Source organism: Neofelis nebulosa, chromosome 10, assembly GCF_028018385.1.
Source record: "Neofelis nebulosa isolate mNeoNeb1 chromosome 10, mNeoNeb1.pri, whole genome shotgun sequence".
Lineage (NCBI taxonomy): Eukaryota > Metazoa > Chordata > Mammalia > Carnivora > Felidae > Neofelis > Neofelis nebulosa.
Genome location: NC_080791.1, coordinates 114,362,445 through 114,388,066, shown reverse-complemented (window position 1 = coordinate 114,388,066; position 25,622 = coordinate 114,362,445). Strand labels below are relative to the sequence as shown.

Below are 25,622 nucleotides of genomic sequence, written 5' to 3'. Positions count from 1 at the left end.
ACGAATTTTTGCGTGATGTACGTTTTCTCTTCTCTTGGGGATATATCTAGCAGTGCAATTTCTGAGTCGCATGGAATCTCTACTTAACACGTGGGGAGCTGTCAACCTCTTTTGCAAAGCAGTTGCCTCAATTTTTTTTTCAACGTTTTTTTTTTTATTTATTTTTGGGACAGAGAGAGACAGAGCATGAACGGGGGAGGGGCAGAGAGAGAGGGAGACAAAGAATCGGAAACAGGCTCCAGGCTCCGAGCCATCAGCCCAGAGCCTGACGCGGGGCTCGAACTCACGGACCGCGAGATCGTGACCTGGCTGAAGTCGGACGCTTAACCGACTGCGCCACCCAGGCGCCCCGCAGTTGCCTCAATTTGAGTCCCATCGGCAACGCGCGGGGCTCTGGTTTCTCCACACCTTCCCCAGCACGTCTTATTGTCCGTCTTTTGGATCCTAGCCATCCTAGGCACTGGGATCTCCTTGTGGTTCTGATCTGCATTTCCCTGATTCCTAATAACGTTGAGCATCTTGTCATTGGCTTATTCGCCAACCGTGTACCTTCTTGGACCAATGTCCATGCAGATCCATTGCTCAATCGTTTTTTCTTTGGGGGGAGTGGGGTTCATTCTTATTCATTGATTGGTTGCTCGATTGACTGTTTGATTTCGAGGAGTAAGAGTTTTGCATATGTAACAATGTTACAGTTTGATGGCACCCAATCTGCCTGAGTTTTTCTTCCTGTGCTTTTCTGTCGTATCTCAGAGCCATTGCCGAGAGAAGGTCTCAAAGACGTAACCCAGGATTTCTCCTGAGAGTTTTATAGTGCATCGTTTTAACTTTTATGCTAAAATGCTTGATCCAGATAGAAGGATTGTTGTTGTTGTTGTTGTTGTTGTTGTTTTTGTTGATGTTGTCTTCTTATATGATGGGATGTAAAGATGCAACTTCATTCTTTTGAAAGTGGATTTCTAGGTGTGTCAGCACTAGTTATGGAAAAGACTCTTGCATTGATTGTTTTGGAACTCTGGGTGAAACTCAGTGGAACATAACTTCAAGGGCTCATCTTCATACTGTCCATTCTATTGCACCGATCTGTGAGTCTATCCTTCTGGCAGCACCACACTGCTTCCATTGCTGTAGCCGTGCAGCACCCATTGCCATTGGGATGTGTGAGTCCCCCACCGCTGAGTTTCTTTGGCAAGATTGTTTTCGTTACCCGACGTCCCTTTCATTCATTGCCGCATTCATCGTCATAGGAAAGTTAGGGTCAGATGATCCATTTCTGCGAAAAGCAACATTGGATTTTGATAGGGGTTGCATTCAATCTGCAGATCATGTTTTGCAGTGTTGTCATTTTCACCATATTCTGTTTTCTGATCCATGAACGTTGGATGCCTTTGTATTTAAGGTACTCTTCTATACCTCCTTTCAGTGCTGTTTTGCAGTCTTCAGGGTGTCAGTCTTGCACATTTTTTGTTCCGTTCATTCTTTTTTCTTAAAGTGTAATTATTAAATTATTTAGAGTGAGACAGAGAGAGAGAGAGAGAGAGAGAGAGAGAGAGAGAGAATCGCATGCAGGCTCGATACTTTCAGCATGGAGCCCGAATGGAGGATCCAACTCACAACTTGAGCGTCACAAGTTGAGCGAAAATCAAGAGCGGGACGCTAGACTGACTGAGGCCCCCAGGTGCCCCTTGAAGTATATTCTTAAGTATTTGTTCTTTTTGAGGACATTGTTTTCTGAATTTCAATGATGATTCTTCATTGCTCGTGTCTAGAAATACAGCTGATTGTTGTATATTGCGGATGGATCCTGCAACCTACTGAGTTGATTTATTATTGTGGTTTGTGTGTGTGTGTGTGTGCGCGCGCGCGCATGTGCGTGCATGTCTTTGGTTCTTTTGTTTGTGCAAGATTATGTGTTCTGTGAAGAGACATACTTTTCCTTCTTCGTTTCCCACATGGATGCCTTTTACTTCCTTGTCTTGCCTCATTGCCCTGGGTAGACCTTGCGTGCGATGTGGAGTAGATGTGGTGAATGTGGACATCCTTTCCTGTCCCTGACCTTCAAAGGAAATCCCAGGCTTTCAGTGGGACGTGTGGTGGCAGCTGTGGCTGTTTGGTAGATCCTTTGATCGGGTCGAGGACATCGCCTTCTGTTCCTTCCTGTGTGGAACCAACGGTGTGATGTCTGTGAGCCCAGAGATGGAAAGAGTGCTCGTCAGTCTGTGCCGAGACACACTGCCTCTGGCCTCTGAAAACGACACCATTTCTCCTTTTGTCATCCGGAACACCTGAGGAACACAGCCCATTTTGAAGTCACTGCCCTCTCTCTAGGCTTGGCTCCTGCTCTGCGGCCTGGATGGGCGCAGACACCACTCATGGGATGCCTTGCGAAGCAGATCATGGCATGGGGAAGGAGCAGCCTCCACGATTCCAACAAAGTCTGAATCCCATGGAGGCTCAGCCGTCTGGGCTCCCTTAAGCCTGATAAGGACGACTCTTTTAGATTCAGTCGTCTCTTCCTTACTTATTGACTCATTCCTCCATGCGTGTCGTGAGTCGTTCCTGATTTAATTCCACAAACGTATGTGCAGTGAGCAGTGAGCCAACAGTGGAGTGACAGCAGTGAAGATCTGGGGAGCAGTGGTCCCTTAAGAAGTGAGGTGAGGGACACACGGTGTGTTTTGCAAGTGAGACCGCGGATGGAAGGAAACCGCCACAGGAAGACCAAGACGTATGGGGGGAGAGTTTATTGACCACGTATGGGGGTGGTGCACCAAGACCCATCGGATCTTAACACACCTGTGTTAGTGAGGCAGCTTCCGGGAGACATTGCGATGCCAATGCCATCAAGGTCCTAGCAAGCAGAGGAGAGCAAGGATGTGGTGCTTTGACACAGAGAATGATGAGAGAGGGGGATGTGGGCCACGTCCTGGCGCTGTGGGCCTTTTCCAGGTAGTGTGGCTCAGGCATGAAGGCATGGCAGTAGGAGAGGCCAAAGGGCCTGCAGGATGGGATCGCCTTTGTAGGGAATGTGTATGGGAGTAGTCCATTGCTTTGCCACAAGGGCTGGGGGCAAAGTCTAAGCCAAGACACTGGAGGGATCCAGCAAGCGGAGAGGAAGTGTTTGGGGGGCGGGCTTTGTGTGTTTTTTTTGGGGGGGGTGTAACCAGGATGTACCTATAGTCACTTGAGGGGAAGCACAGGTCTTTCGGAGCTCCCTGAGGCCATAAGCCAGAGCCTCAGACCTTGCACTGGCAGCAAACGGGGACACAGCAGCTGGATTGGCTGCAGGAGGACCCACAGCCGGAAGAGCAGCAGCAGGGCTTGCAGCAGCAGGACTGGCAGCAGCAGGGCTTGCAGCAGCAGGACTGGCAGCAGCAGGGCTTGCAGCAGCTGGACTGGCAGCAACAGGGCTTGCAGCAGCTGGACTGGCAGCAGCCACAGGAGCCACAGGAGCCACAGCCCCCCTTGGAGCCCCCACAGGAGCCACAGCCCCCCTTGGAGCCCCCACAGGAGCCACAGCCCCCCTTGGAGCCCCCACAGGAGCCACAGCCCCCCTTGGAGCCCCCACAGGAGCCACAGCCTCCCTTGGAGCCCCCACACGAGCCGCCGCTGGAACAGGCACAGGCGGGCACACAGCAGCACACGGGCTTGCAGCAGCACACGGGCACACAGCAGCTGGAGCCGCAGCCCCCACAGCTGGAGCCGCAGCCCCCACAGCTGGAGCCGCAGCCCCCACAGCTGGAGCCACAGCCTCCAGAACAGCCACAGCAGCCCATGGTTCTGGTGGGTTTGGGGCGGAGTCGGTCAGAGATGCAGGTGCAGAGGGGAGGTGTTCAGGTGTGGAGCCTCCTGGGCCAGGGGCCCTGTATATAGCTGCCAGGGTCAGGTGAGAGGCTGACACACTGTCACTTCCTGGTTCCTGTTTGTGCCACTTTGCAGCGGACAAAGGATGAGTGTTTTTCAGAATTTCATCATGACCATGTGATTGTATTGACCAGAACGTCTTTGGTGGGTTTTGCCTTTTCCCCGGCGCCCGACTTGCATCACCTCACGGGCTTGTGTTTCAGAGTTTGCAGGGAGACGGAAGCAGCGCCTCGGAGCCCTGGTGCTCCCACCCTGACCCGATTCGTGACCCTCAACAGTCTTGGCACGATTCCAAAGAGCACATGACCGGTGGGCTCAGGGTGTGGAGAGTGTGGGAAGCAGAAAGCCACCTTGGCGGTGGGCAGTGGGAAGGGCCCTTCCTGTCCATCTCCAGGCAGGAGGTGCTTATGGGCATTCGGAGCAGGTGGCGCCCACGGTTCTGGGCTGGGACCCTGATGGCGGAGCCTGGGCTACTCAGGGTCCTCCTTGAATTGCCTCGTGGGAGTTGTGCTTTGACTGAAATCGCGGGGCAGGCTGGTGCTGAGAGATGCCTTGAGCCAGCTCCTGTGCTCCCGAGGTGCCCTGCCTTCCTTCTGTGGATCGGAGCCGCCCGATTGCACTGTGGGCATCAGGATCCATCCGTGCTATCAGTACGACGCCCCTTGTTTGCCTGTAGACCCCGAGGCACGAGGAGCCCAAAGTGGCCGGGTGGCCGCCTCAACTCCAGTCCAGCGGAATGGTTGTGTGTCCGTGCTGGAAGCCTTTCTCCCTCCGCAACCAAGAGCTTCAGGCCAGCGGCGCATGAGGTCCCGGCGACTGGAGAGAACCATTTAGCTAGCGGGTCAGCAGGGAAAAGAGTGAGGAGGATGTGGTAGGAATCACCAGCCGTGCGTCTTTCAGGTCCTTGAGGCCGATGCTCTCCGTAGAGTCCCTCAGGAGTGTAGCGCGACCCACCGTTCCTAGCCTGGCCTGTCCCCTTGGGGTCTGGTGGCTCGCCCTGGCCTCGCCCGCCATTACAGCCCTCAACGCGTGGACCAGGGAGCCACGCGTGAGAACAATGGTTTCTGCCCCGGAAGATTTGCATTGCTTGCGGGTTTGATATCAATATTCCATTTGCTCGCGTGACAGTTTACAACACTTGGCTGTACATCGTTCCAAGGGCGACTTACACATATGTAGCATAAACGTGTCTTGTGGAGGCTGCTAGCCCCCTCTTCGGAAAGATAAAATCAAAAGAATACGACAAAGCTAAGACTCCCTGCCAAAGGGACGCAGGGCTCAAGTCTGAGCAACTCGAAGAGAAATGCCCTGCAGGCTCTTAGGCTGAACGATCTATGCCACCGCCTTTATTAGTTTGACAAATTCCCTTCAAATTTTAAACCACGCGTGCAAAGTCGATAGCTTTGGTTTCTCTTTTGCGTGTCTCCGTCTCGGTCGGGCGTGTTCCTTTCCTTCCCCACCCCCTCCCGCCATCCACCCCCCCCCCCCAGGCATTTTTCTGTCCTTCCGGCTTGGGAAGTTTCCATTGACCTGCCTGAGTTCACGGAGTGTGTGCACACCGTGTCCGGTCAGCTGATGGGTCCATCAAAGCCTTTCTTCGCCTTTGTCACCGTGCCTTTGATCTCTAGCCCTTCCTGGGAATCTTTGGTAGGATTTCCTGTCACTGCTTCCATCACCCATTTCCTCTCGGAGGTGTCCTGAGAGGCTCAGCGTGTCAATCATATTTATTTTAACTTCCTGGTCTGATCATTTCAAAGTCCCTGGCGTGCCTGGGTCTGGCTGTGATGCTCGCTCTGTGTCTTCCAGCTGAGCTCTCTGTCTTTGAGTATGCCTTGTAGTTTGATGTCGAAAGCTGGGCGTGATGCACCGGGGAAGAGGAATGGTGGTACATAGGCCTGGAGGGGTGTGTTAATAAGGGGTGGGTGGGAGGGGATGTTCTTCGTCTTTTAGTGACCTGGCCTGCAACCTTTACTAGGCGGCCTCAGTCCGTCCCCACCACGCCCCCGCCGCCAGCCGGGCCGCCACCCTGCCGCCAGGTGGTCATGAATCAGCGTGGGACTGGAGCTGAGTATTTCCTCCCCTCCAGGTCACTGGGCTCTGATAAAACCCCAGCAACGTTGGGCTTGGTCAAATCACGTATCCTGAGGGCAGACCTCACGAAGGTGGGGACGTGCTCTGGCATAATTCTACATGTCTCCTTCCATGCTCCCTCTGGCCCAAAGCATGAGGGGAGTTTTGGAGTGTGTCCCCCCTGGAGATGTTAGCTCTCGGGCATGTCTGCACTGAGGTTGGCTTACCCTCTGTTTCTGTAAGTCGTGATTCTCTGTCTCTGCCCCTCTGTCTCTCCAACACAGGGCGGGGCGTGGGGGGGGCATGCAGCAGGGTGCCCTGTGGCCTCGGTGCTTTGGTGGATCTGACAAGGGCTGCTGGTCTTTTCAGTTGAGCCTTTTCTTGGTGGGTGGAGGGGCGTGGCCACCTCCAAGCTCCTCCCATGCTCTGCAGGCATGGTTTCCCTCCTGAAGACGCTTTCACATCCTATCCCAATGAAACCCTCTTGTAGCATGTCATGTCCATGGACCAAAGAAATACAGCCGTAGAATAGATTAAATGTCCGCTTCTGGGAAATACTTTGGTGCCGTCTTGAATATTCCTTAGGGTGGTTCATGACGTTTGCCTTGAAATGGGAATCTGCAGTCCATGACTAAAAGGCGCACCTTCGATGGAAATCCCAAGGTGGTTTGGGAAGATTCTTAACCGTGGACGAGTTTCTTCCCCATAGAAGAGGATGCCAAAACAACGTCACGTAACATGAATTTGAGAATGGAGACCTACTCCGTATGTGATAAAATTCAGCCTTTGACGTGTGCAATCGAGTGGTTTGGTCGATTTGCAAAGTGATACAAGCATCACTTCTGACTCGTTCCAGAACATGTTCATGGGCCCCCAAACACAACTCCATAACGTGAGCACGTGGTATCCATTCGTCCCTTCCCACCCAGTCCCCAGAATATACTGATCTATAATGATTCTTCATTGCTAGTGTAGATGGCTTTGTGGACACTGTCATAGAAATGGGGTCGTATAGTATGTGGCCTTTTGTGTGTGTCTCCTTTCACTTAGCATACCGTTTTCAACGTTTTTGTTTGTTTCTTTGTTTGAGTAGCATGTATCAGAGCTTTATACGTTTCGAAAACGAGCTAAGCAAGATCCCATCCCATGGATAGATCAGTTTGTTTACCCACGCATCAGTTGACGGACATTTGGTTATTTCCCCGTGGCGGCCTTTGTGAAGAATGCTACTACGCAACTTAGCACACGAATTTTTGCGTGATGTACGTTTTCTCTTCTCTTGGGGATATATCTAGCAGTGCAATTTCTGAGTCGCATGGAATCTCTACTTAACACGTGGGGAGCTGTCAACCTCTTTTGCAAAGCAGTTGCCTCAATTTTTTTTTCAACGTTTTTTTTTTTTATTTATTTTTGGGACAGAGAGAGACAGAGCATGAACGGGGGAGGGGCAGAGAGAGAGGGAGACAAAGAATCGGAAACAGGCTCCAGGCTCCGAGCCATCAGCCCAGAGCCTGACGCGGGGCTCGAACTCACGGACCGCGAGATCGTGACCTGGCTGAAGTCGGACGCTTAACCGACTGCGCCACCCAGGCGCCCCGCAGTTGCCTCAATTTGAGTCCCATCGGCAACGCGCGGGGCTCTGGTTTCTCCACACCTTCCCCAGCACGTCTTATTGTCCGTCTTTTGGATCCTAGCCATCCTAGGCACTGGGATCTCCTTGTGGTTCTGATCTGCATTTCCCTGATTCCTAATAACGTTGAGCATCTTGTCATTGGCTTATTCGCCAACCGTGTACCTTCTTGGACCAATGTCCATGCAGATCCATTGCTCAATCGTTTTTTCTTTGGGGGGGGGTGGGGTTCATTCTTATTCATTGATTGGTTGCTCGATTGACTGGTTGATTTCGAGGAGTAAGAGTTTTGCATATGTAACAATGTTACAGTTTGATGGCACCCAATCTGCCTGAGTTTTTCTTCCTGTGCTTTTTCTGTCGTATCTCAGAGCCATTGCCGAGAGAAGGTCTCAAAGACGTAACCCAGGATTTCTCCTGAGAGTTTTATAGTGCATCGTTTTAACTTTTATGCTAAAATGCTTGATCCAGATAGAAGGATTGTTGTTGTTGTTGTTGTTGTTGTTGTTGTTGTTGTTGTTGTTGTTGTGGATGTTGTCTTCTTATATGATGGGATGTAAAGATGCAACTTCATTCTTTTGAAAGTGGATTTCTAGGTGTGTCAGCACTAGTTATGGAAAAGACTCTTGCATTGATTGTTTTGGAACTCTGGGTGAAACTCAGTGGAACATAACTTCAAGGGCTCATCTTCATACTGTCCATTCTATTGCACCGATCTGTGAGTCTATCCTTCTGGCAGCACCACACTGCTTCCATTGCTGTAGCCGTGCAGCACCCATTGCCATTGGGATGTGTGAGTCCCCCACCGCTGAGTTTCTTTGGCAAGATTGTTTTCGTTACCCGACGTCCCTTTCATTCATTGCCGCATTCATCGTCATAGGAAAGTTAGGGTCAGATGATCCATTTCTGCGAAAAGCAACATTGGATTTTGATAGGGGTTGCATTCAATCTGCAGATCATGTTTTGCAGTGTTGTCATTTTCACCATATTCTGTTTTCTGATCCATGAACGTTGGATGCCTTTGTATTTAAGGTACTCTTCTATACCTCCTTTCAGTGCTGTTTTGCAGTCTTCAGGGTGTCAGTCTTGCACATTTTTTGTTCCGTTCATTCTTTTTTCTTAAAGTGTAATTATTAAATTATTTAGAGTGAGACAGAGAGAGAGAGAGAGAGAGAGAGAGAGAGAGAGAGAGAGAGAGAGAATCGCATGCAGGCTCGATACTTTCAGCATGGAGCCCGAATGGAGGATCCAACTCACAACTTGAGCGTCACAAGTTGAGCGAAAATCAAGAGCGGGACGCTAGACTGACTGAGGCCCCCAGGTGCCCCTTGAAGTATATTCTTAAGTATTTGTTCTTTTTGAGGACATTGTTTTCTGAATTTCAATGATGATTCTTCATTGCTCGTGTCTAGAAATACAGCTGATTGTTGTATATTGCGGATGGATCCTGCAACCTACTGAGTTGATTTATTATTGTGGTTTGTGTGTGTGTGTGTGTGCGCGCGCGCGCATGTGCGTGCATGTCTTTGGTTCTTTTGTTTGTGCAAGATTATGTGTTCTGTGAAGAGACATACTTTTCCTTCTTCGTTTCCCACATGGATGCCTTTTACTTCCTTGTCTTGCCTCATTGCCCTGGGTAGACCTTGCGTGCGATGTGGAGTAGATGTGGTGAATGTGGACATCCTTTCCTGTCCCTGACCTTCAAAGGAAATCCCAGGCTTTCAGTGGGACGTGTGGTGGCAGCTGTGGCTGTTTGGTAGATCCTTTGATCGGGTCGAGGACATCGCCTTCTGTTCCTTCCTGTGTGGAACCAACGGTGTGATGTCTGTGAGCCCAGAGATGGAAAGAGTGCTCGTCAGTCTGTGCCGAGACACACTGCCTCTGGCCTCTGAAAACGACACCATTTCTCCTTTTGTCATCCGGAACACCTGAGGAACACAGCCCATTTTGAAGTCACTGCCCTCTCTCTAGGCTTGGCTCCTGCTCTGCGGCCTGGATGGGCGCAGACACCACTCATGGGATGCCTTGCGAAGCAGATCATGGCATGGGGAAGGAGCAGCCTCCACGATTCCAACAAAGTCTGAATCCCATGGAGGCTCAGCCGTCTGGGCTCCCTTAAGCCTGATAAGGACGACTCTTTTAGATTCAGTCGTCTCTTCCTTACTTATTGACTCATTCCTCCATGCGTGTCGTGAGTCGTTCCTGATTTAATTCCACAAACGTATGTGCAGTGAGCAGTGAGCCAACAGTGGAGTGACAGCAGTGAAGATCTGGGGAGCAGTGGTCCCTTAAGAAGTGAGGTGAGGGACACACGGTGTGTTTTGCAAGTGAGACCGCGGATGGAAGGAAACCGCCACAGGAAGACCAAGACGTATGGGGGGAGAGTTTATTGACCACGTATGGGGGTGGTGCACCAAGACCCATCGGATCTTAACACACCTGTGTTAGTGAGGCAGCTTCCGGGAGACATTGCGATGCCAATGCCATCAAGGTCCTAGCAAGCAGAGGAGAGCAAGGATGTGGTGCTTTGACACAGAGAATGATGAGAGAGGGGGATGTGGGCCACGTCCTGGCGCTGTGGGCCTTTTCCAGGTAGTGTGGCTCAGGCATGAAGGCATGGCAGTAGGAGAGGCCAAAGGGCCTGCAGGATGGGATCGCCTTTGTAGGGAATGTGTATGGGAGTAGTCCATTGCTTTGCCACAAGGGCTGGGGGCAAAGTCTAAGCCAAGACACTGGAGGGATCCAGCAAGCGGAGAGGAAGTGTTTGGGGGGCGGGCTTTGTGTGTTTTTTTTGGGGGGGGTGTAACCAGGATGTACCTATAGTCACTTGAGGGGAAGCACAGGTCTTTCGGAGCTCCCTGAGGCCATAAGCCAGAGCCTCAGACCTTGCACTGGCAGCAAACGGGGACACAGCAGCTGGATTGGCTGCAGGAGGACCCACAGCCGGAAGAGCAGCAGCAGGGCTTGCAGCAGCAGGACTGGCAGCAGCAGGGCTTGCAGCAGCAGGACTGGCAGCAGCAGGGCTTGCAGCAGCTGGACTGGCAGCAACAGGGCTTGCAGCAGCTGGACTGGCAGCAGCCACAGGAGCCACAGGAGCCACAGCCCCCCTTGGAGCCCCCACAGGAGCCACAGCCCCCCTTGGAGCCCCCACAGGAGCCACAGCCCCCCTTGGAGCCCCCACAGGAGCCACAGCCCCCCTTGGAGCCCCCACAGGAGCCACAGCCCCCCTTGGAGCCCCCACACGAGCCGCCGCTGGAACAGGCACAGGCGGGCACACAGCAGCACACGGGCTTGCAGCAGCACACGGGCACACAGCAGCTGGAGCCGCAGCCCCCACAGCTGGAGCCGCAGCCCCCACAGCTGGAGCCGCAGCCCCCACAGCTGGAGCCACAGCCTCCAGAACAGCCACAGCAGCCCATGGTTCTGGTGGGTTTGGGGCGGAGTCGGTCAGAGATGCAGGTGCAGAGGGGAGGTGTTCAGGTGTGGAGCCTCCTGGGCCAGGGGCCCTGTATATAGCTGCCAGGGTCAGGTGAGAGGCTGACACACTGTCACTTCCTGGTTCCTGTTTGTGCCACTTTGCAGCGGACAAAGGATGAGTGTTTTTCAGAATTTCATCATGACCATGTGATTGTATTGACCAGAACGTCTTTGGTGGGTTTTGCCTTTTCCCCGGCGCCCGACTTGCATCACCTCACGGGCTTGTGTTTCAGAGTTTGCAGGGAGACGGAAGCAGCGCCTCGGAGCCCTGGTGCTCCCACCCTGACCCGATTCGTGACCCTCAACAGTCTTGGCACGATTCCAAAGAGCACATGACCGGTGGGCTCAGGGTGTGGAGAGTGTGGGAAGCAGAAAGCCACCTTGGCGGTGGGCAGTGGGAAGGGCCCTTCCTGTCCATCTCCAGGCAGGAGGTGCTTATGGGCATTCGGAGCAGGTGGCGCCCACGGTTCTGGGCTGGGACCCTGATGGCGGAGCCTGGGCTACTCAGGGTCCTCCTTGAATTGCCTCGTGGGAGTTGTGCTTTGACTGAAATCGCGGGGCAGGCTGGTGCTGAGAGATGCCTTGAGCCAGCTCCTGTGCTCCCGAGGTGCCCTGCCTTCCTTCTGTGGATCGGAGCCGCCCGATTGCACTGTGGGCATCAGGATCCATCCGTGCTATCAGTACGACGCCCCTTGTTTGCCTGTAGACCCCGAGGCACGAGGAGCCCAAAGTGGCCGGGTGGCCGCCTCAACTCCAGTCCAGCGGAATGGTTGTGTGTCCGTGCTGGAAGCCTTTCTCCCTCCGCAACCAAGAGCTTCAGGCCAGCGGCGCATGAGGTCCCGGCGACTGGAGAGAACCATTTAGCTAGCGGGTCAGCAGGGAAAAGAGTGAGGAGGATGTGGTAGGAATCACCAGCCGTGCGTCTTTCAGGTCCTTGAGGCCGATGCTCTCCGTAGAGTCCCTCAGGAGTGTAGCGCGACCCACCGTTCCTAGCCTGGCCTGTCCCCTTGGGGTCTGGTGGCTCGCCCTGGCCTCGCCCGCCATTACAGCCCTCAACGCGTGGACCAGGGAGCCACGCGTGAGAACAATGGTTTCTGCCCCGGAAGATTTGCATTGCTTGCGGGTTTGATATCAATATTCCATTTGCTCGCGTGACAGTTTACAACACTTGGCTGTACATCGTTCCAAGGGCGACTTACACATATGTAGCATAAACGTGTCTTGTGGAGGCTGCTAGCCCCCTCTTCGGAAAGATAAAATCAAAAGAATACGACAAAGCTAAGACTCCCTGCCAAAGGGACGCAGGGCTCAAGTCTGAGCAACTCGAAGAGAAATGCCCTGCAGGCTCTTAGGCTGAACGATCTATGCCACCGCCTTTATTAGTTTGACAAATTCCCTTCAAATTTTAAACCACGCGTGCAAAGTCGATAGCTTTGGTTTCTCTTTTGCGTGTCTCCGTCTCGGTCGGGCGTGTTCCTTTCCTTCCCCACCCCCTCCCGCCATCCACCCCCCCCCCCCAGGCATTTTTCTGTCCTTCCGGCTTGGGAAGTTTCCATTGACCTGCCTGAGTTCACGGAGTGTGTGCACACCGTGTCCGGTCAGCTGATGGGTCCATCAAAGCCTTTCTTCGCCTTTGTCACCGTGCCTTTGATCTCTAGCCCTTCCTGGGAATCTTTGGTAGGATTTCCTGTCACTGCTTCCATCACCCATTTCCTCTCGGAGGTGTCCTGAGAGGCTCAGCGTGTCAATCATATTTATTTTAACTTCCTGGTCTGATCATTTCAAAGTCCCTGGCGTGCCTGGGTCTGGCTGTGATGCTCGCTCTGTGTCTTCCAGCTGAGCTCTCTGTCTTTGAGTATGCCTTGTAGTTTGATGTCGAAAGCTGGGCGTGATGCACCGGGGAAGAGGAATGGTGGTACATAGGCCTGGAGGGGTGTGTTAATAAGGGGTGGGTGGGAGGGGATGTTCTTCGTCTTTTAGTGACCTGGCCTGCAACCTTTACTAGGCGGCCTCAGTCCGTCCCCACCACGCCCCCGCCGCCAGCCGGGCCGCCACCCTGCCGCCAGGTGGTCATGAATCAGCGTGGGACTGGAGCTGAGTATTTCCTCCCCTCCAGGTCACTGGGCTCTGATAAAACCCCAGCAACGTTGGGCTTGGTCAAATCACGTATCCTGAGGGCAGACCTCACGAAGGTGGGGACGTGCTCTGGCATAATTCTACATGTCTCCTTCCATGCTCCCTCTGGCCCAAAGCATGAGGGGAGTTTTGGAGTGTGTCCCCCCTGGAGATGTTAGCTCTCGGGCATGTCTGCACTGAGGTTGGCTTACCCTCTGTTTCTGTAAGTCGTGATTCTCTGTCTCTGCCCCTCTGTCTCTCCAACACAGGGCGGGGCGTGGGGGGGGCATGCAGCAGGGTGCCCTGTGGCCTCGGTGCTTTGGTGGATCTGACAAGGGCTGCTGGTCTTTTCAGTTGAGCCTTTTCTTGGTGGGTGGAGGGGCGTGGCCACCTCCAAGCTCCTCCCATGCTCTGCAGGCATGGTTTCCCTCCTGAAGACGCTTTCACATCCTATCCCAATGAAACCCTCTTGTAGCATGTCATGTCCATGGACCAAAGAAATACAGCCGTAGAATAGATTAAATGTCCGCTTCTGGGAAATACTTTGGTGCCGTCTTGAATATTCCTTAGGGTGGTTCATGACGTTTGCCTTGAAATGGGAATTTGCAGTCCATGACTAAAAGGCGCACCTTCGATGGAAATCCCAAGGTGGTTTGGGAAGATTCTTAACCGTGGACGAGTTTCTTCCCCATAGAAGAGGATGCCAAAACAACGTCACGTAACATGAATTTGAGAATGGAGACCTACTCCGTATGTGATAAAATTCAGCCTTTGACGTGTGCAATCGAGTGGTTTGGTCGATTTGCAAAGTGATACAAGCATCACTTCTGACTCGTTCCAGAACATGTTCATGGGCCCCCAAACACAACTCCATAACGTGAGCACGTGGTATCCATTCGTCCCTTCCCACCCAGTCCCCAGAATATACTGATCTATAATGATTCTTCATTGCTAGTGTAGATGGCTTTGTGGACACTGTCATAGAAATGGGGTCGTATAGTATGTGGCCTTTTGTGTGTGTCTCCTTTCACTTAGCATACCGTTTTCAACGTTTTTGTTTGTTTCTTTGTTTGAGTAGCATGTATCAGAGCTTTATACGTTTCGAAAACGAGCTAAGCAAGATCCCATCCCATGGATAGATCAGTTTGTTTACCCACGCATCAGTTGACGGACATTTGGTTATTTCCCCGTGGCGGCCTTTGTGAAGAATGCTACTACGCAACTTAGCACACGAATTTTTGCGTGATGTACGTTTTCTCTTCTCTTGGGGATATATCTAGCAGTGCAATTTCTGAGTCGCATGGAATCTCTACTTAACACGTGGGGAGCTGTCAACCTCTTTTGCAAAGCAGTTGCCTCAATTTTTTTTTCAACGTTTTTTTTTTTTTATTTATTTTTGGGACAGAGAGAGACAGAGCATGAACGGGGGAGGGGCAGAGAGAGAGGGAGACAAAGAATCGGAAACAGGCTCCAGGCTCCGAGCCATCAGCCCAGAGCCTGACGCGGGGCTCGAACTCACGGACCGCGAGATCGTGACCTGGCTGAAGTCGGACGCTTAACCGACTGCGCCACCCAGGCGCCCCGCAGTTGCCTCAATTTGAGTCCCATCGGCAACGCGCGGGGCTCTGGTTTCTCCACACCTTCCCCAGCACGTCTTATTGTCCGTCTTTTGGATCCTAGCCATCCTAGGCACTGGGATCTCCTTGTGGTTCTGATCTGCATTTCCCTGATTCCTAATAACGTTGAGCATCTTGTCATTGGCTTATTCGCCAACCGTGTACCTTCTTGGACCAATGTCCATGCAGATCCATTGCTCAATCGTTTTTTCTTTGGGGGGGGGTGGGGTTCATTCTTATTCATTGATTGGTTGCTCGATTGACTGGTTGATTTCGAGGAGTAAGAGTTTTGCATATGTAACAATGTTACAGTTTGATGGCACCCAATCTGCCTGAGTTTTTCTTCCTGTGCTTTTTCTGTCGTATCTCAGAGCCATTGCCGAGAGAAGGTCTCAAAGACGTAACCCAGGATTTCTCCTGAGAGTTTTATAGTGCATCGTTTTAACTTTTATGCTAAAATGCTTGATCCAGATAGAAGGATTGTTGTTGTTGTTGTTGTTGTTGTTGTTGTTGTTGTTGTTGTTGTGGATGTTGTCTTCTTATATGATGGGATGTAAAGATGCAACTTCATTCTTTTGAAAGTGGATTTCTAGGTGTGTCAGCACTAGTTATGGAAAAGACTCTTGCATTGATTGTTTTGGAACTCTGGGTGAAACTCAGTGGAACATAACTTCAAGGGCTCATCTTCATACTGTCCATTCTATTGCACCGATCTGTGAGTCTATCCTTCTGGCAGCACCACACTGCTTCCATTGCTGTAGCCGTGCAGCACCCATTGCCATTGGGATGTGTGAGTCCCCCACCGCTGAGTTTCTTTGGCAAGATTGTTTTCGTTACCCGACGTCCCTTTCATTCATTGCCGCATTCATCGTCATAGGAAAGTTAGGGTCAGATGATCCATTTCTGCGAAAAGCAACATTGGATTTTGATAGGGGTTGCATTCAATCTGCAGATCATGTTTTGCAGTGTTGTCATTTTCACCATATTCTGTTTTCTGATCCATGAACGTTGGATGCCTTTGTATTTAAGGTACTCTTCTATACCTCCTTTCAGTGCTGTTTTGCAGTCTTCAGGGTGTCAGTCTTGCACATTTTTTGTTCCGTTCATTCTTTTTTCTTAAAGTGTAATTATTAAATTATTTAGAGTGAGACAGAGAGAGAGAGAGAGAGAGAGAGAGAGAGAGAGAGAGAATCGCATGCAGGCTCGATACTTTCAGCATGGAGCCCGAATGGAGGATCCAACTCACAACTTGAGCGTCACAAGTTGAGCGAAAATCAAGAGCGGGACGCTAGACTGACTGAGGCCCCCAGGTGCCCCTTGAAGTATATTCTTAAGTATTTGTTCTTTTTGAGGACATTGTTTTCTGAATTTCAATGATGATTCTTCATTGCTCGTGTCTAGAAATACAGCTGATTGTTGTATATTGCGGATGGATCCTGCAACCTACTGAGTTGATTTATTATTGTGGTTTGTGTGTGTGTGTGTGTGCGCGCGCGCGCATGTGCGTGCATGTCTTTGGTTCTTTTGTTTGTGCAAGATTATGTGTTCTGTGAAGAGACATACTTTTCCTTCTTCGTTTCCCACATGGATGCCTTTTACTTCCTTGTCTTGCCTCATTGCCCTGGGTAGACCTTGCGTGCGATGTGGAGTAGATGTGGTGAATGTGGACATCCTTTCCTGTCCCTGACCTTCAAAGGAAATCCCAGGCTTTCAGTGGGACGTGTGGTGGCAGCTGTGGCTGTTTGGTAGATCCTTTGATCGGGTCGAGGACATCGCCTTCTGTTCCTTCCTGTGTGGAACCAACGGTGTGATGTCTGTGAGCCCAGAGATGGAAAGAGTGCTCGTCAGTCTGTGCCGAGACACACTGCCTCTGGCCTCTGAAAACGACACCATTTCTCCTTTTGTCATCCGGAACACCTGAGGAACACAGCCCATTTTGAAGTCACTGCCCTCTCTCTAGGCTTGGCTCCTGCTCTGCGGCCTGGATGGGCGCAGACACCACTCATGGGATGCCTTGCGAAGCAGATCATGGCATGGGGAAGGAGCAGCCTCCACGATTCCAACAAAGTCTGAATCCCATGGAGGCTCAGCCGTCTGGGCTCCCTTAAGCCTGATAAGGACGACTCTTTTAGATTCAGTCGTCTCTTCCTTACTTATTGACTCATTCCTCCATGCGTGTCGTGAGTCGTTCCTGATTTAATTCCACAAACGTATGTGCAGTGAGCAGTGAGCCAACAGTGGAGTGACAGCAGTGAAGATCTGGGGAGCAGTGGTCCCTTAAGAAGTGAGGTGAGGGACACACGGTGTGTTTTGCAAGTGAGACCGCGGATGGAAGGAAACCGCCACAGGAAGACCAAGACGTATGGGGGGAGAGTTTATTGACCACGTATGGGGGTGGTGCACCAAGACCCATCGGATCTTAACACACCTGTGTTAGTGAGGCAGCTTCCGGGAGACATTGCGATGCCAATGCCATCAAGGTCCTAGCAAGCAGAGGAGAGCAAGGATGTGGTGCTTTGACACAGAGAATGATGAGAGAGGGGGATGTGGGCCACGTCCTGGCGCTGTGGGCCTTTTCCAGGTAGTGTGGCTCAGGCATGAAGGCATGGCAGTAGGAGAGGCCAAAGGGCCTGCAGGATGGGATCGCCTTTGTAGGGAATGTGTATGGGAGTAGTCCATTGCTTTGCCACAAGGGCTGGGGGCAAAGTCTAAGCCAAGACACTGGAGGGATCCAGCAAGCGGAGAGGAAGTGTTTGGGGGGCGGGCTTTGTGTGTTTTTTTTTGGGGGGGGTGTAACCAGGATGTACCTATAGTCACTTGAGGGGAAGCACAGGTCTTTCGGAGCTCCCTGAGGCCATAAGCCAGAGCCTCAGACCTTGCACTGGCAGCAAACGGGGACACAGCAGCTGGATTGGCTGCAGGAGGACCCACAGCCGGAAGAGCAGCAGCAGGGCTTGCAGCAGCAGGACTGGCAGCAGCAGGGCTTGCAGCAGCAGGACTGGCAGCAGCAGGGCTTGCAGCAGCTGGACTGGCAGCAACAGGGCTTGCAGCAGCTGGACTGGCAGCAGCCACAGGAGCCACAGGAGCCACAGCCCCCCTTGGAGCCCCCACAGGAGCCACAGCCCCCCTTGGAGCCCCCACAGGAGCCACAGCCCCCCTTGGAGCCCCCACAGGAGCCACAGCCCCCCTTGGAGCCCCCACAGGAGCCACAGCCTCCCTTGGAGCCCCCACACGAGCCGCCGCTGGAACAGGCACAGGCGGGCACACAGCAGCACACGGGCTTGCAGCAGCACACGGGCACACAGCAGCTGGAGCCGCAGCCCCCACAGCTGGAGCCGCAGCCCCCACAGCTGGAGCCGCAGCCCCCACAGCTGGAGCCACAGCCTCCAGAACAGCCACAGCAGCCCATGGTTCTGGTGGGTTTGGGGCGGAGTCGGTCAGAGATGCAGGTGCAGAGGGGAGGTGTTCAGGTGTGGAGCCTCCTGGGCCAGGGGCCCTGTATATAGCTGCCAGGGTCAGGTGAGAGGCTGACACACTGTCACTTCCTGGTTCCTGTTTGTGCCACTTTGCAGCGGACAAAGGATGAGTGTTTTTCAGAATTTCATCATGACCATGTGATTGTATTGACCAGAACGTCTTTGGTGGGTTTTGCCTTTTCCCCGGCGCCCGACTTGCATCACCTGACGGGCTTGTGTTTCAGAGTTTGCAGGGAGACGGAAGCAGCGCCTCGGAGCCCTGGTGCTCCCACCCTGACCCGATTCGTGACCCTCAACAGTCTTGGCACGATTCCAAAGAGCACATGACCGGTGGGCTCAGGGTGTGGAGAGTGTGGGAAGCAGAAAGCCACCTTGGCGGTGGGCAGTGGGAAGGGCCCTTCCTGTCCATCTCCAGGCAGGAGGTGCTTATGGGCATTCGGAGCAGGTGGCGCCCACGGTTCTGGGCTGGGACCCTGATGGCGGAGCCTGGGCTACTCAGGGTCCTCCTTGAATTGCCTCGTGGGAGTTGTGCTTTGACTGAAATCGCGGGGCAGGCTGGTGCTGAGAGATGCCTTGAGCCAGCTCCTGTGCTCCCGAGGTGCCCTGCCTTCCTTCTGTGGATCGGAGCCGCCCGATTGCACTGTGGGCATCAGGATCCATCCGTGCTATCAGTACGACGCCCCTTGTTTGCCTGTAGACCCCGAGGCACGAGGAGCCCAAAGTGGCCGGGTGGCCGCCTCAACTCCAGTCCAGCGGAATGGTTGTGTGTCCGTGCTGGAAGCCTTTCTCCCTCCGCAACCAAGAGCTTCAGGCCAGCGGCGCATGAGGTCCCGGCGACTGGAGAGAACCATTTAGCTAGCGGGTCAGCAGGGAAAAGAGTGAGGAGGATGTGGTAGGAATCACCAGCCGTGCGTCTTTCAGGTCCTTGAGGCCGATGCTCTCCGTAGAGTCCCTCAGGAGTGTAGCGCGACCCACCGTTCCTAGCCTGGCCTGTCCCCTTGGGGTCTGGTGGCTCGCCCTGGCCTCGCCCGCCATTACAGCCCTCAACGCGTGGACCAGGGAGCCACGCGTGAGAACAATGGTTTCTGCCCCGGAAGATTTGCATTGCTTGCGGGTTTGATATCAATATTCCATTTGCTCGCGTGACAGTTTACAACACTTGGCTGTACATCGTTCCAAGGGCGACTTACACATATGTAGCATAAACGTGTCTTGTGGAGGCTGCTAGCCCCCTCTTCGGAAAGATAAAATCAAAAGAATACGACAAAGCTAAGACTCCCTGCCAAAGGGACGCAGGGCTCAAGTCTGAGCAACTCGAAGAGAAATGCCCTGCAGGCTCTTAGGCTGAACGATCTATGCCACCGCCTTTATTAGTTTGACAAATTCCCTTCAAATTTTAAACCACGCGTGCAAAGTCGATAGCTTTGGTTTCTCTTTTGCGTGTCTCCGTCTCGGTCGGGCGTGTTCCTTTCCTTCCCCACCCCCTCCCGCCATCCACCCCCCCCCCCAGGCATTTTTCTGTCCTTCCGGCTTGGGAAGTTTCCATTGACCTGCCTGAGTTCACGGAGTGTGTGCACACCGTGTCCGGTCAGCTGATGGGTCCATCAAAGCCTTTCTTCGCCTTTGTCACCGTGCCTTTGATCTCTAGCCCTTCCTGGGAATCTTTGGTAGGATTTCCTGTCACTGCTTCCATCACCCATTTCCTCTCGGAGGTGTCCTGAGAGGCTCAGCGTGTCAATCATATTTATTTTAACTTCCTGGTCTGATCATTTCAAAGTCCCTGGCGTGCCTGGGTCTGGCTGTGATGCTCGCTCTGTGTCTTCCAGCTGAGCTCTCTGTCTTTGAGTATGCCTTGTAGTTTGATGTCGAAAGCTGGGCGTGATGCACCGGGGAAGAGGAATGGTGGTACATAGGCCTGGAGGGGTGTGTTAATAAGGGGTGGGTGGGAGAGGATGTTCTTCGTCTTTTAGTGACCTGGCCTGCAACCTTTACTAGGCGGCCTCAGTCCGTCCCCACCACGCCCCCGCCGCCAGCCGGGCCGCCACCCTGCCGCCAGGTGGTCATGAATCAGCGTGGGACTGGAGCTGAGTATTTCCTCCCCTCCAGGTCACTGGGCTCTGATAAAACCCCAGCAACGTTGGGCTTGGTCAAATCACGTATCCTGAGGGCAGACCTCACGAAGGTGGGGACGTGCTCTGGCATAATTCTACATGTCTCCTTCCATGCTCCCTCTGGCCCAAAGCATGAGGGGAGTTTTGGAGTGTGTCCCCCCTGGAGATGTTAGCTCTCGGGCATGTCTGCACTGAGGTTGGCTTACCCTCTGTTTCTGTAAGTCGTGATTCTCTGTCTCTGCCCCTCTGTCTCTCCAACACAGGGCGGGGCGTGGGGGGGGGCATGCAGCAGGGTGCCCTGTGGCCTCGGTGCTTTGGTGGATCTGACAAGGGCTGCTGGTCTTTTCAGTTGAGCCTTTTCTTGGTGGGTGGAGGGGCGTGGCCACCTCCAAGCTCCTCCCATGCTCTGCAGGCATGGTTTCCCTCCTGAAGACGCTTTCACATCCTATCCCAATGAAACCCTCTTGTAGCATGTCATGTCCATGGACCAAAGAAATACAGCCGTAGAATAGATTAAATGTCCGCTTCTGGGAAATACTTTGGTGCCGTCTTGAATATTCCTTAGGGTGGTTCATGACGTTTGCCTTGAAATGGGAATCTGCAGTCCATGACTAAAAGGCGCACCTTCGATGGAAATCCCAAGGTGGTTTGGGAAGATTCTTAACCGTGGACGAGTTTCTTCCCCATAGAAGAGGATGCCAAAACAACGTCACGTAACATGAATTTGAGAATGGAGACCTACTCCGTATGTGATAAAATTCAGCCTTTGACGTGTGCAATCGAGTGGTTTGGTCGATTTGCAAAGTGATACAAGCATCACTTCTGACTCGTTCCAGAACATGTTCATGGGCCCCCAAACACAACTCCATAACGTGAGCACGTGGTATCCATTCGTCCCTTCCCACCCAGTCCCCAGAATATACTGATCTATAATGATTCTTCATTGCTAGTGTAGATGGCTTTGTGGACACTGTCATAGAAATGGGGTCGTATAGTATGTGGCCTTTTGTGTGTGTCTCCTTTCACTTAGCATACCGTTTTCAACGTTTTTGTTTGTTTCTTTGTTTGAGTAGCATGTATCAGAGCTTTATACGTTTCGAAAACGAGCTAAGCAAGATCCCATCCCATGGATAGATCAGTTTGTTTACCCACGCATCAGTTGACGGACATTTGGTTATTTCCCCGTGGCGGCCTTTGTGAAGAATGCTACTACGCAACTTAGCACACGAATTTTTGCGTGATGTACGTTTTCTCTTCTCTTGGGGATATATCTAGCAGTGCAATTTCTGAGTCGCATGGAATCTCTACTTAACACGTGGGGAGCTGTCAACCTCTTTTGCAAAGCAGTTGCCTCAATTTTTTTTTCAACGTTTTTTTTTTTATTTATTTTTGGGACAGAGAGAGACAGAGCATGAACGGGGGAGGGGCAGAGAGAGAGGGAGACAAAGAATCGGAAACAGGCTCCAGGCTCCGAGCCATCAGCCCAGAGCCTGACGCGGGGCTCGAACTCACGGACCGCGAGATCGTGACCTGGCTGAAGTCGGACGCTTAACCGACTGCGCCACCCAGGCGCCCCGCAGTTGCCTCAATTTGAGTCCCATCGGCAACGCGCGGGCCTCTGGTTTCTCCACACCTTCCCCAGCACGTCTTATTGTCCGTCTTTTGGATCCTAGCCATCCTAGGCACTGGGATCTCCTTGTGGTTCTGATCTGCATTTCCCTGATTCCTAATAACGTTGAGCATCTTGTCATTGGCTTACTCGCCAACCGTGTACCTTCTTGGACCAATGTCCATGCAGATCCATTGCTCAATCGTTTTTTCTTTGGGGGGGGTGGGGTTCATTCTTATTCATTGATTGGTTGCTCGATTGACTGGTTGATTTCGAGGAGTAAGAGTTTTGCATATGTAACAATGTTACAGTTTGATGGCACCCAATCTGCCTGAGTTTTTCTTCCTGTGCTTTTTCTGTCGTATCTCAGAGCCATTGCCGAGAGAAGGTCTCAAAGACGTAACCCAGGATTTCTCCTGAGAGTTTTATAGTGCATCGTTTTAACTTTTATGCTAAAATGCTTGATCCAGATAGAAGGATTGTTGTTGTTGTTGTTGTTGTTGTTGTTGTTGTTGTTGTTGATGTTGTCTTCTTATATGATGGGATGTAAAGATGCAACTTCATTCTTTTGAAAGTGGATTTCTAGGTGTGTCAGCACTAGTTATGGAAAAGACTCTTGCATTGATTGTTTTGGAACTCTGGGTGAAACTCAGTGGAACATAACTTCAAGGGCTCATCTTCATACTGTCCATTCTATTGCACCGATCTGTGAGTCTATCCTTCTGGCAGCACCACACTGCTTCCATTGCTGTAGCCGTGCAGCACCCATTGCCATTGGGATGTGTGAGTCCCCCACCGCTGAGTTTCTTTGGCAAGATTGTTTTCGTTACCCGACGTCCCTTTCATTCATTGCCGCATTCATCGTCATAGGAAAGTTAGGGTCAGATGATCCATTTCTGCGAAAAGCAACATTGGATTTTGATAGGGGTTGCATTCAATCTGCAGATCATGTTTTGCAGTGTTGTCATTTTCACCATATTCTGTTTTCTGATCCATGAACGTTGGATGCCTTTGTATTTAAGGTACTCTTCTATACCTCCTTTCAGTGCTGTTTTGCAGTCTTCAGGGTGTCAGTCTTGCACATTTTTTGTTCCGTTCATTCTTTTTTCTTAAAGTGTAATTATTAAATTATTTAGAGTGAGACAGAGAGAGAGAGAGAGAGAGAGAGAGAGAGAGAGAATCGCATGCAGGCTCGATACTTTCAGCATGGAGCCCGAATGGAGGATCCAACTCACAACTTGAGCGTCACAAGTTGAGCGAAAATCAAGAGCGGGACGCTAGACTGACTGAGGCCCCCAGGTGCCCCTTGAAGTATATTCTTAAGTATTTGTTCTTTTTGAGGACATTGTTTTCTGAATTTCAATGATGATTCTTCATTGCTCGTGTCTAGAAATACAGCTGATTGTTGTATATTGCGGATGGATCCTGCAACCTACTGAGTTGATTTATTATTGTGGTTTGTGTGTGTGTGTGTGTGTGCGCGCGCGCATGTGCGTGCATGTCTTTGGTTCTTTTGTTTGTGCAAGATTATGTGTTCTGTGAAGAGACATACTTTTCCTTCTTCGTTTCCCACATGGATGCCTTTTACTTCCTTGTCTTGCCTCATTGCCCTGGGTAGACCTTGCGTGCGATGTGGAGTAGATGTGGTGAATGTGGACATCCTTTCCTGTCCCTGACCTTCAAAGGAAATCCCAGGCTTTCAGTGGGACGTGTGGTGGCAGCTGTGGCTGTTTGGTAGATCCTTTGATCGGGTCGAGGACATCGCCTTCTGTTCCTTCCTGTGTGGAACCAACGGTGTGATGTCTGTGAGCCCAGAGATGGAAAGAGTGCTCGTCAGTCTGTGCCGAGACACACTGCCTCTGGCCTCTGAAAACGACACCATTTCTCCTTTTGTCATCCGGAACACCTGAGGAACACAGCCCATTTTGAAGTCACTGCCCTCTCTCTAGGCTTGGCTCCTGCTCTGCGGCCTGGATGGGCGCAGACACCACTCATGGGATGCCTTGCGAAGCAGATCATGGCATGGGGAAGGAGCAGCCTGCACGATTCCAACAAAGTCTGAATCCCATGGAGGCTCAGCCGTCTGGGCTCCCTTAAGCCTGATAAGGACGACTCTTTTAGATTCAGTCGTCTCTTCCTTACTTATTGACTCATTCCTCCATGCGTGTCGTGAGTCGTTCCTGATTTAATTCCACAAACGTATGTGCAGTGAGCAGTGAGCCAACAGTGGAGTGACAGCAGTGAAGATCTGGGGAGCAGTGGTCCCTTAAGAAGTGAGGTGAGGGACACACGGTGTGTTTTGCAAGTGAGACCGCGGATGGAAGGAAACCGCCACAGGAAGACCAAGACGTATGGGGGGAGAGTTTATTGACCACGTATGGGGGTGGTGCACCAAGACCCATCGGATCTTAACACACCTGTGTTAGTGAGGCAGCTTCCGGGAGACATTGCGATGCCAATGCCATCAAGGTCCTAGCAAGCAGAGGAGAGCAAGGATGTGGTGCTTTGACACAGAGAATGATGAGAGAGGGGGATGTGGGCCACGTCCTGGCGCTGTGGGCCTTTTCCAGGTAGTGTGGCTCAGGCATGAAGGCATGGCAGTAGGAGAGGCCAAAGGGCCTGCAGGATGGGATCGCCTTTGTAGGGAATGTGTATGGGAGTAGTCCATTGCTTTGCCACAAGGGCTGGGGGCAAAGTCTAAGCCAAGACACTGGAGGGATCCAGCAAGCGGAGAGGAAGTGTTTGGGGGGTGGGCTTTGTGTGTTTTTTTTGGGGGGGGTGTAACCAGGATGTACCTATAGTCACTTGAGGGGAAGCACAGGTCTTTCGGAGCTCCCTGAGGCCATAAGCCAGAGCCTCAGACCTTGCACTGGCAGCAAACGGGGACACAGCAGCTGGATTGGCTGCAGGAGGACCCACAGCCGGAAGAGCAGCAGCAGGGCTTGCAGCAGCAGGACTGGCAGCAACAGGGCTTGCAGCAGCAGGACTGGCAGCAGCAGGGCTTGCAGCAGCAGGACTGGCAGCAGCAGGGCTTGCAGCAGCTGGACTGGCAGCAACAGGGCTTGCAGCAGCTGGACTGGCAGCAGCCACAGGAGCCACAGGAGCCACAGCCCCCCTTGGAGCCCCCACAGGAGCCACAGCCCCCCTTGGAGCCCCCACAGGAGCCACAGCCCCCCTTGGAGCCCCCACAGGAGCCACAGCCCCCCTTGGAGCCCCCACAGGAGCCACAGCCTCCCTTGGAGCCCCCACACGAGCCGCCGCTGGAACAGGCACAGGCGGGCACACAGCAGCACACGGGCTTGCAGCAGCACACGGGCACACAGCAGCTGGAGCCGCAGCCCCCACAGCTGGAGCCGCAGCCCCCACAGCTGGAGCCACAGCCTCCAGAACAGCCACAGCAGCCCATGGTTCTGGTGGGTTTGGGGCGGAGTCGGTCAGAGATGCAGGTGCAGAGGGGAGGTGTTCAGGTGTGGAGCCTCCTGGGCCAGGGGCCCTGTATATAGCTGCCAGGGTCAGGTGAGAGGCTGACACACTGTCACTTCCTGGTTCCTGTTTGTGCCACTTTGCAGCGGACAAAGGATGAGTGTTTTTCAGAATTTCATCATGACCATGTGATTGTATTGACCAGAACGTCTTTGGTGGGTTTTGCCTTTT

The 25,622-nt window shown here is 52.4% G+C and overlaps 2 protein-coding genes across 2 annotated transcripts in view; one reads left to right on the top strand and one right to left on the bottom strand.

Moving 5' to 3' along the window:
• TNNI2 (troponin I2, fast skeletal type) overlaps positions 1 to 25,622 on the top strand; it is a 309,296-nt gene that overhangs the window by 89,978 nt on the left and 193,696 nt on the right. The gene's annotated exons all lie outside the window — the stretch shown is intronic.
• Positions 9,937 to 11,081, bottom strand: LOC131488344 (keratin-associated protein 5-10-like). The gene has a single exon (XM_058690061.1). It carries the CDS (start codon positions 10,981 to 10,983, stop codon positions 10,444 to 10,446), a length of 540 nt encoding a protein of 179 aa, XP_058546044.1. The 5' UTR covers positions 10,984 to 11,081; the 3' UTR covers positions 9,937 to 10,443.